We start from the raw sequence: 17,473 nt of genomic DNA, 5'->3' as shown, positions 1-17,473 counted from the left end.
CATAAAACTTAACTGAAATGAATTAAGTCGTCTCAAAAGTTTGTCAATTTTTCTATTTTTAAAAATTGATTTTTTTGAAATATAACAAATAGGAAAAATATTTACACGGTATAAATCAATTTTAAAAACAAAAATAGTCTCATGACCAACAATGTAAAATACCAAATTACATCGATCAACACGTGATCAATCGGCCACATGGCACGATACACGTTCGTGTAGATTTTGATGCACGATTCCGAGCATACTATGTCCCAAGATGAAATAATTATGTTTTTAATTCATTTGATCTCGAACATACAATGCACTGAGATAAAAGTATATATCTATACGATCATGTACTTCATTTTAAACAATGACTTTCAAATTTAAATGATCGTGTAGATCATGATACACGATCTTAGACCTCAGTTGCATCGAAATGGTCCGAGATGAAAGAACTACGTGTTTATTTTATTCGATCTCGGATATATATTGTCTAGAGATGTCCAAAATGTAAAACTTATGCCTTAAGTTATTCAATCTGATACCTTAATTACACCTTAGATGACCCAAGATTAATAAATTGCAAGGGCGTATATGGAATTTATGAACAAATGATAAAACATTATGAACTTTTATTTTATTTTATTATACAAATAGTAAATATTTTAGATTTTTTTTTGTTACTAAATTATTATGGAAAACTTATTATATATATATATCTACATAATTCTCATATCAATATAAATGAAAACGAAAAAGTTTAAATTATAGTTTATGTTTTTTTAATAAAAGGAAAAATGATGTCTTATTAGTATTATTATTATTATTGTTAAATAAAGAAAAGGTAATGGATGAATGAGTTATTTAGGTTTACTCATAAACGATCAATGCGGCCATTCGAGGCAGACCAAACACAAAGCATATTAATTACATAAAAATGGTGGCGGTGCGAAAGGGAAATTTTTTAATACCAAAGTGAAAATAATAATAATAAGAAGAAAATAATGCGAATTATACACGTCGGCTAACGGTGATATCCACGTCATCCCTCTTGAAGGTATCAGCTATGGCAGAAGTACGGAAAACTGAAACTACTAACAAACGCAAAAACGAAGCCATCTGCCGGGAAATGCCAAACCCTGCAAAGGAACACGAAGCCTAAGACGAAAATACCACCTGAAACCTTCGAGCTTCAACAAAGGAACTGACAAGAAACCGAATCCATCGTTCCCAATTTTCGTTTTTATGTTAAAGAATTTGGGGCTTTAATTGGAAACATTAGTTCACCGGTGGGTATGGCGTTGTTGCGCAAATTGTTCTTCCGGAAACCCCCCGATGGCCTTCTCGAGATCTGTGAAAGAGTTTATGGTACTGTCTTTTTCTCTTCCTTTTGTTTTTGTTTTTTCTTTATGGTTTGATTCGTTTGCCTCCTCTTTTATTATGGAATCATGCATAAATTCCAATTCTCGATTGTTTGTCTTGATGTGCACTGATGGTGTTTATGCTACATCAGCTTATCTTTTGTTAATTCCGTGGTGTAAATTCGGATTTTAGTACAAATGGGGGAGAGGAATGGAAATAGAATGTTGTTTCGAGATTCTGTATCTTTCACAGTCTTCAATTCTCGTGCAATCAAGTTAAATAAGCTAGATGACAGAGAAGGCTTTAAACTCGTTCTTACAGGAAACGTGTCACTGCAACAGTGCATAAGTAATTGATAATTTAGAATCATTTATTGGGTGATTCTTTGCAATGTTGCCCGTTTTTTATTCGTCTTGTTTTATATGGTGCAACCTTCATTCTTGAATATAAGCACTCTAGGATCATGGTTCTATCCTCTTAACTCTACTTTTTTCTACAGAACTTGAAATCGAACTTCTAAATGAGTTTTATCTTCCGCAGGGCATTTTCATATTAGATTCTGATTTGAGACTAGTTATTACATGCTGGCTGACATGTATCTGTAATATTTATTGCAGTTTTTGATTGCTGTTTTACCACGGATGCTTGGAAGGAAGAGAACTATGAAGTTTACTTGGGTGGAATAGTTGCTCAACTCCGAGAACATTTAGCAGATGCATCATTCTTGGTATTCAATTTTAGGAGATTAGAGATGCAGAGTCAGATGGGTGATATCTTATCTAAGTATGATATGACCATAATGGACTACCCTCAGCAGTACGAGGGCTGCCCAGTTCTGACGATGGAAGTGGTTCACCATTTTTTAAGATCATGTGAGAGTTGGCTTTCCCTTGGGCAGAATAATGTTTTGCTAATGCATTGTGAACGTGGTGGTTGGCCAGTTTTAGCTTTCATGCTTTCAGCTCTCTTGATTTATAGAAAACAATATAGTGGCGAACAAAGAACATTGGACATGGTTTATAGGCAGGCACCTCGTGAGCTTTTGCATTTTTTGTCTCCTATGAATCCGATTCCATCTCAATTAAGGTATCTGCAATATGTTGCGAGGAGGAATGTAGCCTTAGAATGGCCTCCTATGGACAGAGCTCTCACTTTGGATTGTATCATTTTGAGGTTTATTCCAAATTTTGATGGGGAGGGTGGTTGCCGTCCAATATTTCGAATATATGGACAAGATCCTCTGCTGGTCAGTGATCGAACTCCTAAAGTTCTTTATTCAACTCCAAAAAGAAGCAAAAATGTCCGAGCTTTCAAACAGGTGATGTGATTCCTTAATTTGTATTTATCAGAATCACAAGTCGACTAAAAACATACCTCATATGATTGTTTCCAGAAACATGATTTTTTCAAGTGATAAAAAGTTGAGATTCTTAAGATATTGTTTTGTTTGGCCAATTTGAGCATAGCTAAGCATTCAAAGTATCTCTATTTTTTCTAAGTGGTCATATGCTTGCATTCCCCACACATTCTGCAGTTTTCTAAAGAAAAAAGTAAATTATTTTCTTCTCATAGCATCTATAGCTGGTCAAGTAGGAAAGTTTGGGATTTGTTGTCTGTAAACTGGAGCCAGGAATGGACAGCATGTATAGGGGATTCAAACCTAATTCTGAAGTGCAAACATGGTAGCAATTACTTTCAACATGATAATAAACAAAACATTATGTGCAGTGATCATAAGCAACTAGGTTTTTTTCTCTTCCGGAATTTATAATTCTACTTGTATTAAATGGTTTTGGATGCTCACCACGTTATATCAGACATCATTTACTGATAGGAGGTAACTTTGGGGTGCTCCATGGTTCTTTCTTCATTGTAAACGAGCTTTTTAGTGAATCAAATTAGATGAGGTCTGCAATTTATGATTTAATTTATAAAGAGATTCATTTCCTGTACTTTTCCTATGCTTCGAACTCTTGGCCTGGTCAAAAGTAAAGCTGGCTGATTGTGTAAAAACTCTTGGCCTGGTCAAAAGTAAAGCTGGCTGTTGCAGGCAGAGTCTGAACTGGTTAAGATTGATGTTAATGTCATATTCAAGGTGATGTTGTTCTTGAGTGCATCACCTTGCATGACGACATGGAATTTGAAGAGATGATGTTCAGAGCAATGTTTAATAATACTGCTTTTATTCGCTCTAATATTTTAATTCTCAACCGTGAAGAGATTGATACATTGTGGAATGCTAAAGATAAATTTCCAAAAGACTTCCGAGCAGAGGTATGCCTGTTTTCCCTGACATGATTATCTAGTACTAATTCTGTTACTTATTTTCTTTGATCATCAATTTAATGCAGATTCTTTTCTCTGAGATGGATGCTGGAACTCGTACTGTTGCAAATGATGTACTTTGCATTGAGGAAGAAGGTCTCCCCATGGAAGCATTTGCTAAAGTGCAAGAGATCTTTAGTCATGTGGATTGGTTAGATCCCAAGGCAGATGTTGCCCTTAATGTGCTCCATCAGATGAATGCCTTAAACATAGCCCAAGAGAAGCCAGACAATAATTCTCTTTGGAGTACGCAAGTTAGTTCTTTACTTCAGTGTGCAAGTCCCAGAAAACTTCCACAGAAGTTCACATTGGAGAACAGAAGTAAATTCCTAGAGAAGGAAGGATCTAGTCCAACCTCTAAATTTTCTCCGGATGCTGCTAAAACCGAACAAAACAATGAATCTAATTCAGTATTCCAACGGGTGCCTCAATCTCCAGACCCTTTTCCACTCACCTTTGACATGTTGCAAGATTCCCCAATCTCAGATAGAAGTGATAGGACCTCATACAGTGCTTCGGTTGGAAGCCACTCATTTATTGATTCTGAAGGAGAAATAGATGTTTCTCATCTGAAAACTGCATCTTCATCTTTTCGGGATGCAACATTGGATGTTTCTCTAGCACCTGAATCTCCTCAGACTAAAAATTTATATACAGAGACAACCATACCACCACCTCCTCCTCTCCCACAACTTTCCACTGATATTTATGCTGCAAATTCCCTACCTTCTCCTCACTCTACTTCAACTGAATCACTACTTCAGTCTAATAACTTTTCAACTCTACAACCAAATAGAGCTTCACTCACTGAGGAAATAGAAATCTATTCAAAGGATCAAAATCAGTTATCAGCCATCATCCCTTCCCTGTCTGTAACCTCTACAATTAGTTCCTCAGTACAGTCTTCTCCACCACCTCCTCCACCACCTCCTTCAACACCTCCTTTGAAGGATACCATAGCTGTTAGAGTTAAAGCTTCTTTGACAACACCCTCTTTTCCTTCTACATTAGCTTCTCATCCTACAATTGCATCCTCCGTTCCTCAACCACCACCTCCTCCTCCTCCTTCCACATCCACTGTAACTCATAAAATTTCATCTCCAATCCCTTCACCTCCACCACCACCGCCTACTCCTTCTCCTCCTCCTCCTCCTCCAGTAGTCATTACAAATCCTAAAATCTCCTCTCCAGTGCCTCCACCACCACCTCCTCTCCCTATGACTTCCAAACAGGTTGAAAGTACTACAACATCCCCATCTATTCCTATTGAAAAGAGAGACAACGAGTTCACACCAATTTACGTGGAAACCCGAGTACCGGGAGAAAAATCACGATTGTTTGTGTTGTTATTATTTTCTAATGAATAAAGCAATAGGTACAAGGGAGAATAAATAGAGTACACAATGGAATAAAAAAGGAAAAGATTTAGGAAAATAAGGAATACATTCCCATAATCTTTCCATAATTATTCTAGGATTCTAACAAGGAAAAAGCCTAGAAAAAAAGGAAAGAATTCCAACACTCCCCCTCAAGTTGGGACGTAAATATCAATGAGGCCCAACTTGCTAACGCAGAAGTCGAAGTTTGGTCTGAGAAGCCCTTTGGTAAGAACATCAGCAACCTGTTGACTCGAAGGGATGTACGGAATGCATATGCTCCCACTGTCAAGTTTTTCTTTGATAAAATGTCGATCAATCTCAACATGTTTAGTTCTATCATGTTGAACAGGGTTGTTAGCAATACTAATAGCGGCTTTATTATCACAGAAAAGCTTCAATGGTGTCTCACATTCCTGATGAAGATCTGTCAAAACTTTCTGAAGCCAAATTTCCTCACATATTCCTAAACTCATAGCTCTGTATTCAGCCTCAGCGCTGCTCCTGGCCACAACACTTTGCTTCTTACTCCTCCAAGTTACAAGATTGCCCCAAACAAAGGTACAATAACCAGAGGTAGATTTTCTGTCAACAACAGATCCTGCCCAATCCGAGTCAGTGTATGCCTCAATGGTCTTTCTGTCTGTTTTTCTAAACATCAGCCCTTTACCAGGTGTTGATTTTAAGTATCTCAAGATTCTGTTGACAGCTTTCATGTGTTCCTCATTAGGGGTCTGCATAAACTGGCTGACAACACTCACAGCAAAGGAAATATCAGGACGAGTATGAGATAAGTAAATTAATTTACCCACGAGGCGTTGATACTGTTCTTTATCAACTGGAACTTGATCATCAGAGTTTCCTAGTTTGCAGTTGAATTCAATAGGAGTGTCAGTGGGACGACATCCTAACATACCTGTCTCGGTTAACAAATCAAGGATGTATTTTCTTTGAGATACGGAGATACCTTCTTTAGATCTGGCCACCTCCATTCCAAGGAAATATTTCAAATTTCCCAAATCCTTGATTTCAAACTCATCGCCCATTCTCTGCTTTAGTTGACTGATTTCTGCCTGATCATCTCCAGTCAAAACAATGTCATCCACATAAACTATTAGAACAGCAATCTTTCCTGTTTTGGAAACCTTTGTAAATAAAGTATGATCAGAGTGTCCCTGCCTGTACCCTTGGGACTTGACAAAGGTAGTGAATCTGTCAAACCATGCTCTGGGAGACTGTTTCAGACCATATATAGATTTCTGGAGTTTACACACATGCTGACCAAACTGGGCTTCAAATCCAGGCGGAGGGCTCATGTAGACTTCCTCTACGAGGTCTCCATTCAAAAAGGCATTCTTAACATCCAGCTGATATAAAGGCCAATCTTTGTTCACAGCAACAGATAACAGAACTCTAATAGTATTCAACTTAGCAACTGGAGAAAAAGTTTCTGAATAGTCAATACCATAGGTTTGAGTAAATCCCTTCGCAACTAACCTTGCCTTGTGTCTGTCAAGAGTACCATCAGCTTTGTATTTGAGAGAGAACACCCATTTGCATCCCACAGTTTTGTGTCCCTTAGGTAGAGTACAAATGTCCCAAGTACTATTCTTTTCAAGAGCTTTCATCTCTTCCATGACAGCATTCTTCCATTCAGGATACTTTAAAGCAGTGTAGATATCTTTTGGTATTATGGTAGAGTCAAGGCTTGCTGTAAAAGCTCTGAACTGAGGAGAGAGATTATCGTAGGAAACATAATTGCAAATGGGGTGTTTAGTACAAGACCTGGTGCCTTTTCTCAGAGCAATGGGAATGTCAAGAGAGGAATCATACTCATCTGATTTTCCTGTATGACCCTGTTCCGCTTCATTATTACGGGTTTCTATTCTGACCTCAATCTCATCACCACTGTCCTTTTCTTCCACGTTTTCAAGAACAGCAACATTAGACCTGTCATTCTCACTTATCATATTCTTAGTACAGGGTTCAGTAGGGTTTTCCATACCTTGATCTCGAGGAGGTTCAGAGTCTTGGACTGGAGCCGGCGGCTGACTAGTAGGGGAACCGACTTCCTTTTTGTGATTCCTCCTGTAGTACGTTTTCCAGGGGACTTGGTTTGTGGGTAGGACTATGGAATGAGGAATGATGTTAGACACGACACTAGGAGTGGGTTCGATGAATTCAAAGGTGTTGTTAGACTCTTCACTCACACTCTCCCCCTGAAGATGGCTAACGGGAAAGTAGGGTCGATCCTCACAGAAAGTAACATCCATAGTGACAAAGTATTTTCTGGATGGTGGGTGAAAACATTTATAACCACGCTGGTGAGGGGGATACCCAACAAACACACATGCCTGAGCCCGAGGGGTAAATTTGGTTTGATTAGGGCCAAAATTATGGACATAAGCGGTACACCCAAACACACGAAGAGGAACCTCAGAAACATGACGAGTCGATGGGTAGGACTCCTTAAGACAATCTAAGGGAGTTTGAAGATGAAGAATACGAGAAGGCATTCTATTGATTAAATGAGCTGCTGTAAGAATAGCATCTCCCCACAAGTATGAAGGAAGGGAAGTAGAAAGCATAAGGGAACGGGCTACTTCCAGAAGGTGACGGTTTTTTTCGCTCGGCCACTCCATTTTGTTGAGGAGTGTAGGCGCACGAGTTTTGATGAACAATCCCCTTGGAAGCAAGAAATTCACTAAGGTTATGGTTTTGGAATTCCCGACCATTATCACTCCGAAGAATAGCAATTTTTTGATGGAATTGTGTTTCAATGGTGTGATAGAAATTTTGAAACATAGAGGAAACCTCAGATTTATCAGTGATAAGGTAGACCCAGGTAAGACGGGTATGATCATCAATGAAGGTTACGAACCACCGTTTTCCAGATGAGGTTGTTATCTTGGATGGTCCCCAGACATCACTATGAACAAGAGTGAAGGGTTGGGTTGGTTTGTATGGTTGTGAGGGAAAAGAGACTCGATGTTGTTTGGCCTGAATACACACATCACAAGATAAGGTAGTCATCTCAACTTTAGAGAAGAGATGTGGAAATAAATGTTTCATATATTGAAAATTAGGGTGGCCTAAACGAAAATGCCACAACATACAATCTTGTTCAGAAGTAGTGAAATAGGAAGATAAGAGACTAGTCCTAGGAATGCTACTAGAAGAGGTATCGTCATCAAGGAGGTAGAGTCCCCTACTATGCCGGGCAGTGCCAATCATCCTCCCCGAGCTCAAGTCCTGAAAAGAGACAGAATCAGGTAAGAATATTGCTTTGCAGTTTAACTCATGAGTGATCTTGCTTATCGAAAGCAAATTATAAGATAGTTTGGGCACATGCAAAACATTATGTAAGGAGAGCCCTGCACAAGGAGAAATCTTCCCCTTTCCAGCAATGGGGGCCAAGGAGCCATCTGCAATTCTAATTGTCTCGTTCCCAGCACAAGGAATGTAAGATACAAAATGTTCAGAGGACCCAGTCAAATGATCTGTGGCACCAGAATCCAGAATCCAGGGGTTCTTCCCATCAATACTAACAAGACCGAAGGAATGAGGTATACCTGATTGGACAATGGCACTCACATACGCCCGCCCTGTGTTCTGTTTGTCGTTGGAAGGGCGTTTCTTACTTCCTGGGGGAAGACCATGTAACTTCCAACATTGTTCTTTGGTATGCCATTGTTTTTTGCAATGCTCGCAGACAAGAATTGGTTTTCCATTATGCTTGTCACTGCTACTGTTCGAAGATCTTGCACTAAAAGCAGCAGAGTGGATGGAAGACTGAGCCACCGTATTAGTCACATAAGGAGAGGATACATTAGGGAACGAGTTTACCGGATTCTCAGAATACATCGGTAGAGTGGATGTCGTCCCTAAGGTAGCCTCAAGTGCTGCTATCTGTTGTCGAAGCCCTTCCAATTGTTGATGAACTATTCTCGAGGAAGCTTGCACGTTACGGTTGGAATATGCCGAAGATCCACCAACCTCAAATGTTGAGTGAATTTGAGAGTTTTTAACATCGGGATGGTAGCTAGGATCATTGGGTGGCTGGCCATACAGATTTGACGGCAGAAGCGGTGGTAGCCGATTGGAATTAGATGGCAGAACATAAATCGGGGCGTGGGGAGCAATATAGGCCGCGGACGAAGAAAAGGGTTGGACAGATGGGATGGTCGGCGCCGTCTGAGGAAGAAAACCAGGCGCGTGGTGGTCCGGCGGCGGTGCGTGGTGGTCCGGGTGACGGCGCGTGGTGGTCCGGTGACGGCGCGGACGACTGCGGTAATGACGAAAAATTATTTTCGGACGTTTTTTGTAGCCGGCTTAATAATTCGTCCATGGCAGCACTCATCCGAGCATCGATGGCAAGCAGCTACGGCAGCACTAAAATTGATGGCTGTCCCTTCTGTTTGATTTTCATAAGTGGTTTGGTTTTTTTGGGTTTCTAGGGTGTTTTCATTGTCCCGCTCTGATACCATATTGAAAAGAGAGACAACGAGTTCACACCAATTTACGTGGAAACCCGAGTACCGGGAGAAAAACCACGATTGTTTGTGTTGTTATTATTTTCTAATGAATAAAGCAATAGGTACAAGGGAGAATAAATAGAGTACACAATGGAATAAAAAAGGAAAAGATTTAGGAAATTAAGGAATACATTCCCATAATCTTTCCATAATTATTCTAGGATTCTAACAAGGAAAAAGCCTAGAAAAAAAGGAAAGAATTCCAACAATTCCTCCTCCACCACCACCACCTATTCCTATGACATCCAGGCAGGTTGGAAGTACTTCAACATCTTCGCCTGTTCCTCCACCACCACCACCTCTTCCATCCAGACAGGTTGGAAGTACTTCAACATCTTCACATGTTCCCCCTCCTCCACCACCGCCTGCTTCCACCAAAGGCTCCCCTTCATCTGTTCCTTCTGCTCCCCCTCCTCCTACCCTTTCTGGGAGAGGGCCTTCAAAATCAGGTGAACTGTCTGGTTCTCTTCTTGGAAATGGTTCATCTACGTCTTCCTCTCCTGTGCCACCAAGTGGTTCTCCATTAGGTATAAAGGGACGGACTTTGTCACGCACCATAAGTTCAAGAACACATATAACCAAGAAATTGAAGCCACTGCATTGGTTAAAGTTATCTAAAGCAGTGCAAGGAAGCTTATGGGCTGAAGCCCAAAAAACTGGTGAAGCTGCCAGGTATTCCCTCTCAATTCTAGCAAAGTCTTGAAACAAGTCAGTGCTTTTGGGCCAATCAAGTTAATATCTTTTGCAGGGCACCGGAGATTGACATGTCAGAGCTTGAAAGTCTTTTCTCAGCGGCAGTTCCTGCTCCTGATCAGCTCCAAAAGTCGAGTGGACGCGGTTCAGTTGGCAATAAGCCTGAGAAAGTACAACTGGTAATTAAATTCATCTAACGGTTAATTCTGGGCATCCTCTACTTAGAACCATTACCATTCTTATGAGACTTTTGATATGCCATTTTTGTTAGTTGTTATCATGTTATTTGCTGTAGGTTATGAATTAAAGTCATCTAATAGTTGATTCTGGGCATCCTCTACTTTAGAATCCCCGCCATTCTTGTGATACTTTTGATACAACAGTTTTGTTACGTGTTATCATGTCATTTCCTGTAGGTTATGGATTAAGTTAATCTAATAGTTGATTCTGGGCATTCTGTACTTTAGAACCCTCCATTCTTGTGATACTTTTGATACAATAGTTTTTTAGTTATCATGTCATTTTTTGTAGGTTATGAATTATTGCTATATAAAGAACTATTAGAACAGAGGGATGAATCTGGTGAGTGAATGACTATGCATCATTTGAAGGACATCCTGAAATTATATAACAAATGATTTGAAGGATGCTATAAAAACACTAAGAAATTATTTGACAACACATCATTTGAGGGATGAATTTGATGAATGAAATTCATCTGTTATTGTGTGATGAATTATTTTTCAATTTCCTTCTAAATATATGTATATTATTTCAAATGGTCATTTCAGTCGCTTTTCCTAATCAGTAGTTTGTTGCTGACAGACACTGTTGTAAAATGCAAATGTCAGCTTGATTATCATTGCTTTCTGCTTTTCTCCTAGTTATAGTTAATATCAATCTTTTTGGGGATTCCTTAACATGTTTGATTACCTGCTACTTGCACAGATTGATCACAGACGTGCTTACAATTGTGAAATTATGCTTTCAAAGGTCAAGGTGCCTTTGCATGATTTAATGGTAAGATGGTTTATCTCTGTATATCTTTCAATGAAGCTGAGAAAAAAAAATGCTTCAACTATCCAGTCATCATTGCTACTTGTCATGGTACTAAAGGAATGATTCACGGCAAAACCATGGAAGCCTTATCTCTCCATTGAAGTTTGCATTGTTCTTGCAATCTCAATTTGATTAGATTTTAAGATCTGTCTTATATTGTTAGCTAGTTTCAGGTTAAAGTTGACAAAACAAAATGAAAATTTTCTTTAGTGTATAAAGAACAGTAGGTATAGGGTCAAAATGTTTGCTTATAACCATGATAGAGATGTTAATTCTATGCATCATTTTGTTTCTTTTATAGTTTGAATTGTAGTGTAGCTCATTTTCTAATGTTTGATGTTTTTAGTGAAAGATGATTTATTTCTTTGCGCTCTTCAATAAAAGATAATTTACGTTTTAAACGAATGCAGCTAATTAATATTGATATTTTGTGTGTAATGCACACTCAAATTTGTTGGTAATTTATTCTTACTCATTAACCTTTAATAACTTGCCTTCTTGGGTAATGGTGGCAGAGTTCTGTGCTTGACCTTGAAGATTCAGCTTTGGATATCGATCAGGTCGAGAATCTTATTAAGTTTTGTCCGACAAAGGAGGAAATGGATTTACTTAAGGTCAGTAAATTTCCAAAATTGATAATCCTTGTAAACTTGAAAGGCCTTACCTCCTCTCTTGGTGGAGGCACCATAGGCCTTGTTAATGCTAATAATTTAAGTACTTCTAAGTTTCTGATAAATGCAAGTAGTAAGGCAAATGATGGATAACTAATGTTGGTTTGTTCATGGGCAGGGGTACACTGGAGAAAAGGAGAAGCTCGGTAAATGTGAACAGGTTCTTAACCAAACTTTTTCCATCAAGTAATGTAATAGAGACTCAATTCATATCTAGTTTGTTGATTACGCTAAAGAAACAACGGGTGGTCTATTCTTTGATCCAAAAGAAAATAGAGTGTTTGTATCGAAAAATGCTACTTTCTTGGAGGAAGACCACATGAGAGATCATTAACCACAAAGAAAATTAGTATTAAATGAAGCTACAGATGAATCAACAAGGGTTGTTGATGAAGCTGGTCCCTTATCAAGAGTTGATGAAATCAATGCATCATGTCAGTCTCATCCTTCTCAATCGTTGAGAATGCCTCAACGCAGTGGGAGGATTGTATCACAACCTAACTGTTACTTGAGTTTTGAGTTTAACTGAAACTCAAGTTGTCATACTAAATGATGGCATTGAGGATCCATTGTTCTATAAACAGGCAATGAATGATGTAGACAAGGATCCATGGGTTAAAGCCATGAACCTTAAAATAGAGTCTCTGTACTTCAATTCAGTGTGGGAGCTTCTAGATCTACGTAAAGGAGTGAAACCTATAGGTGAAAATAGATATATAAAATGAAGAGAGATACAGCTGGGAAGGTACAGACCTTCAAAGCTAGACTTGTAGCAAAAGAGTATACCCAAAGGGAACTGGTTGACTATGAGGAAACTTTTTCCCACGTTGCTATAATAAAGTCTATAAGAATTCTATTGCCCATAGCCACTTTTTATGATTAAGAAATATGGCAAATGGATGTCAAGACTACTTTTCTTAATGGCAATCTTGAAAAAGTATCTTTCTGTCTCAGCCCGAGGGGTTTATAATCTCAGTTTTTTATTTCCGTCTCAAAACGTTGAAAAAAGGGTCAATGCTACGGCTTAGACAGAAACTATCCAATTTAGAGCAATATCAAAGGTCTCGAAAGTTTACATCTAACTATAGGGTGGTCTCATATTGAGTAATATTAAAGTTTTTTTTACCAAAAAAGTCGAACAATGATGCCCCAGACTCAAGTTTTCAGTTTCGTCAAAAAACATTGAAAAAAGGACCAATCCTACAGCCTAGAAAGAAACTACCCAACTTAGAACAATGTCAAAGGTCTTGAAAGTTCACATTTAAATACTGGGTGGTCTCATTTTAAATAATATTCAAGTTTTTTACTCACAAAAGTCAAACAGTGATGCCCAGACTCAGTTTTTCAGTTCCGTCACGAAACATTGAAAATATGGTCAATGCTATGCCTAGAAAGAAACTACCCAACTTAGAACAATGTTAAAGGTCTTGAAAATTCACATCTAACTACTGGGTGGTCTCATTTTGAGTAATATTAAACTTTTTTGCAAACAAAAGCCGAACATTGATGTCCAAGATTCAGTTTTTCAGTTCCATTTCGAAACGTTGAAAAAAGGGCCTATAAACGACCTAGAAAAAACCTATCCAACTTATAACAATGTCAAAAGTCTCGAAAGTTCACATCTAACTACTGGGTGGTCTCATTTTGAGTGATATTAAAGTTTTTTGCCCACAAAAGACAAACAGTGATGCCCCTGACTCAGTTTTTATGTTTTGTCCCGAAACGTTGAAAAAAGGGTCAATGCTACGACCTAAAAAGAAACTACCCAAGTTAGAGCAATGTCAAACATCTCGAAAGTTCACATTTTAAATAATATTAAAGTTTTTTGCCCACAAATACCGAACAGTGATGCCCTAGACTCAGTTTTTCATTTCTGTTTCGAAACGTTGAAAAAATGATCAATGCGTCGTCTTAGAAAGAAACAACCCGACTTAGAACAATGTTAAAAGTTTCGAAAGTTCACATCTAACTACTAGGTAATATCATTTTGAGTAATATTAAAGTCTTTTGCCCAGATAACAATGTGATAGCTTGTAATTGGTATGAATATAACATGTCATAATCATTTTTCTCTTCATCCTATACGAATTATTAGAGACATCCACAGAGATTTGGTTTATATGTGAGTTTATAAATTTAAATTGTGCAAAACAACATGTTTGGTTAAATATATCACACCACTTGTCTTTTATTAGAAGTAACCATTTTGCTATTTTATTACAATATTTAATGCTTTGTCATAATCTCCCAAAGTCTAATAACACCCAATTCAATACATTGTTTGTTATCAAATTTTAGTTCAGATAACTAAGAATAAGAATTTTATACTTATTGTAGGCGCTAGGCAAAATGTCAGACAAGTTTGACCAATGACAATAACGATGGTAACAAAGACATTAAATTAGACACCAGGAACAATAACAACAATTGTTCTAGTGTGAACGTAAATGATGTCGTTGTTGAGGTTGTCATGCCACCACCAGAACTCCAACCATCTCAAAAGAAGAGGAAAAATATGTCTATGGTATGGGATCATTTTACTAAAGGCTATGGATATAGTGATGATGATTCACATGTTAAATGTCATTATTGTGATGCGATGTATGCATGTCATCCTAGAAGGAATGGAAATTCAACTATGAGAACACATCTTGAACATTACTGTAAAAAGAATCTTTTTCAATTGAAAGACAATAAAGTAGATCTGACTCAAACAAAGTTATCATTTTAGAATAAAGACAATGATGGTAAAAAAATTAATTATAAGATATTTACCATTGAGAATGCTCGAAGATTAATCGTTGAGATGATCATAATTGACAAGTTGTCCTTTAGATTTATGGAGAATGAGGGATTTAGGAGGTTTGTGGAAGGGTCTTTGATGTTAGTAGAACCAAGATTTGTTATTCCTTCTCGAACTACAATTGCTAGAAATATTTTAGGAATATATGATAACTTGGAAGAACAGTTGAGAGATATTTTTGTGAATGAAGAATGTAGAGTCTCACTTACGACAGATACTTGGACATCGTTTCAAAATGTTAATTATATGGTTTTTACTACACACTTTGTTGATAGAAATTGGAAGCTTCATAAGAGAATAATTAATCTCTCAAATTGAAAATCACAAAGGGGAAACAATAGGAAAAGAAGTGGAAAATGTTTGAAACATTAGGATATTTATAGGATTTTGACCTTAACCGTTGATAATGTTTCATCAAATGATACAATTATTGCTTATCAATCTAAAGAAACGTTTCAAACATGCATTTGTGTTGGATGGGGATTTCGTGCACGTCAGGTGTTGTGCACATATATTGAATTTAATTGTATATGATGGTTTGAAAGATGTGAATGATACATTGATTCGAATTCGAAATGCCGTTAGGTTTGTTAGATCTTCTCCTGCTAGACTTGGTAAATTTAAGAAGTGCAATGAGGAGGAGAATATATCTTGCAAGAGTATGTTGTGCATTGATGTTCAAACTAGATGAAATTCAACATGTTTGATGCTTGATGCAGCTGAAAAGTTTGAAAAGGCATTTGAGAGGTTAAAAGACTACGATACAGTCTACATGAATGACGAGTGAAAACCAACTTCTAGAGATTGGAAAACTGCAAGAATATTTACCAAAATTTTGTCTGTTTTCTATGAAGTAACTATTAGACTTTCAGGGTCTGTTTATGTTACTTCCAACTCTATCTTCCATGAGATTAGTATTGTTCAGAATTGCATAAAAAAATATGCAAGTGTAGGTGGTCCTGATAGTAAGTTATTGCATGACATGACTTTGAAAATGCAACATAAGTACGATAAGTATTGGGGGAAAACCACGAAAACAAATTTCTTTTTGTATGTTGCTTTTGTTTTGGATCCATGTTACAAGATGAAATCTCTCATGTATTCTTTGACTCAGTTATTTAACATGGATGCAGCAAAAGAAGTCGAGATAAGGTGAAATATGTTTTGAGAAGATTGTTTAGTGAACATTCTTTAAACTATCATAACCATGAATCATCTTTAAGCTTGATTGTATCATCTCAACTTCAAGTGTTTAAAGATTGTACAGGTATGAGTCAATCTTCAGTTTGTAGTACTACTACTAGTAGTAGCAGCAACTTTTCCACTACATCTAGAACTACTTCCAGTACATCTAGAACTTCTTCTTCCGCTTCAGACGTTTTTCGTATTCATTTTAAAGATACGGATGAAGATGATGTCCTAAGTATGGATACGAAAGTTGATATTTACTTATTGGAGCATCTCATTGCACGTGAGAACTTTGATATCTTAGACTGGTGGAAAGAAAATTCTTTAAGATATGAGGTTCTTAGTCAAATCGATCCACAGTTGCTTCTAAGTCTGCATTTAGTACTAGTGGCAGGATCATTAATCTGTTTCGTTCTATGTTAGCTCCAACCACAGTTGAGGCACTCGTATGTCACAAAATTGGCTACGTTCAAAGGCATTTAATATTAAATCTGTTGATCTTAAAAAATACTTGGAGGACATTGCAACGATTGAAGAATGTTCGTATCTATAGAGCATTTTTTTTTAATTAATTTGTAACTTCAAATTAATTCAAATATATTGATTATGTCATTACTATGCTAATGATAAGATTTTTGACTTCAAAGTAGGTATAGAGGCAAAAATCAAAGAGAGGAACGGGAAGAATAAGAACGTAAAGGACAAGTTGTCTTGATGACGTTGGCATGACCGTAGGACTTTTATTTATGTTACGTGTACTTTGAAACTTTTATGTTTTGACGAACTTTCAAATTTCAATATTTGAAACATTTATGTTTGTTATTTTGAAACTTATATCTTTGATTGCTTGTAACTTTGTAGGAATTAATTTAATCTATGTTTGGAACTTTGCAAAACTTTTGTTTATGTCAATGTTCATAAATGATTCAATTATAATATTCATGTATAAGCGGTTCGATTTTAATTTAGTTTTATTTATACATACGTGGTTTCAAATTAGATTTTTTTCATTTTGCGGTTGGACGTGGATTTAGCTTCAAACCAAACCAACGAACTGCGAACACCCCTAGAGACAACGACGCTGAGCGACAGACAGAGGCGTGGACGAACAAGAAAGACTTGCGTCGGCTGTATGAGGCGAATAGAGAAACTCAACGTTCGTCGATGAGGCAAAAAGCAACGAAAAGCGTTGACTGATGGTGGACGAACGATGAAGGAGGTGACGGCTAGGGTTTTGAGAGGAAGAAAATTGAAGAAGATGATGGCACGCTTTACGAGAGGTCATATTTAATAATAATAATAATAATTCTATTATTATTTCCCTTTTTCCTTTTCTAAATAACACACTAACCCTTTTTCTCTCTTCATTAACTCCCCTGTCTATTCTAACTTTTTTTTCAAATAATAAAATACTTATCAAATAATATAATTATTTTATCCCAAAAATATAATTATTCTCAACCCAATCAAAACTTC

The 17,473-nt window shown here is 37.3% G+C and overlaps 1 protein-coding gene across 1 annotated transcript; it reads left to right on the top strand.

Moving 5' to 3' along the window:
• Positions 1-1,529: 1,529 nt before the first annotated feature.
• Positions 1,530-17,312, top strand: LOC116404101 (formin-like protein 13). The gene is given in 11 exon segments (XM_031886316.1): positions 1,530-1,695; positions 1,965-2,665; positions 3,398-3,425; positions 3,428-3,621; positions 3,699-5,036; positions 9,756-10,255; positions 10,332-10,455; positions 11,225-11,296; positions 11,851-11,949; positions 12,125-12,166; positions 16,998-17,312. Coding segments are annotated over 11 exon segments (3,417 nt in total). The 5' UTR covers positions 1,530-1,544; the 3' UTR covers positions 17,166-17,312.
• Positions 17,313-17,473: the final 161 nt, after the last annotated feature.

This window comes from Cucumis sativus, chromosome 1 (genome assembly GCF_000004075.3).
Source record: "Cucumis sativus cultivar 9930 chromosome 1, Cucumber_9930_V3, whole genome shotgun sequence".
NCBI classification, from domain to species: domain Eukaryota; kingdom Viridiplantae; phylum Streptophyta; class Magnoliopsida; order Cucurbitales; family Cucurbitaceae; genus Cucumis; species Cucumis sativus.
The sequence above is the reverse complement of the archived record's forward strand: the minus strand, read 5'-3'. Positions and strand labels throughout refer to the sequence as shown.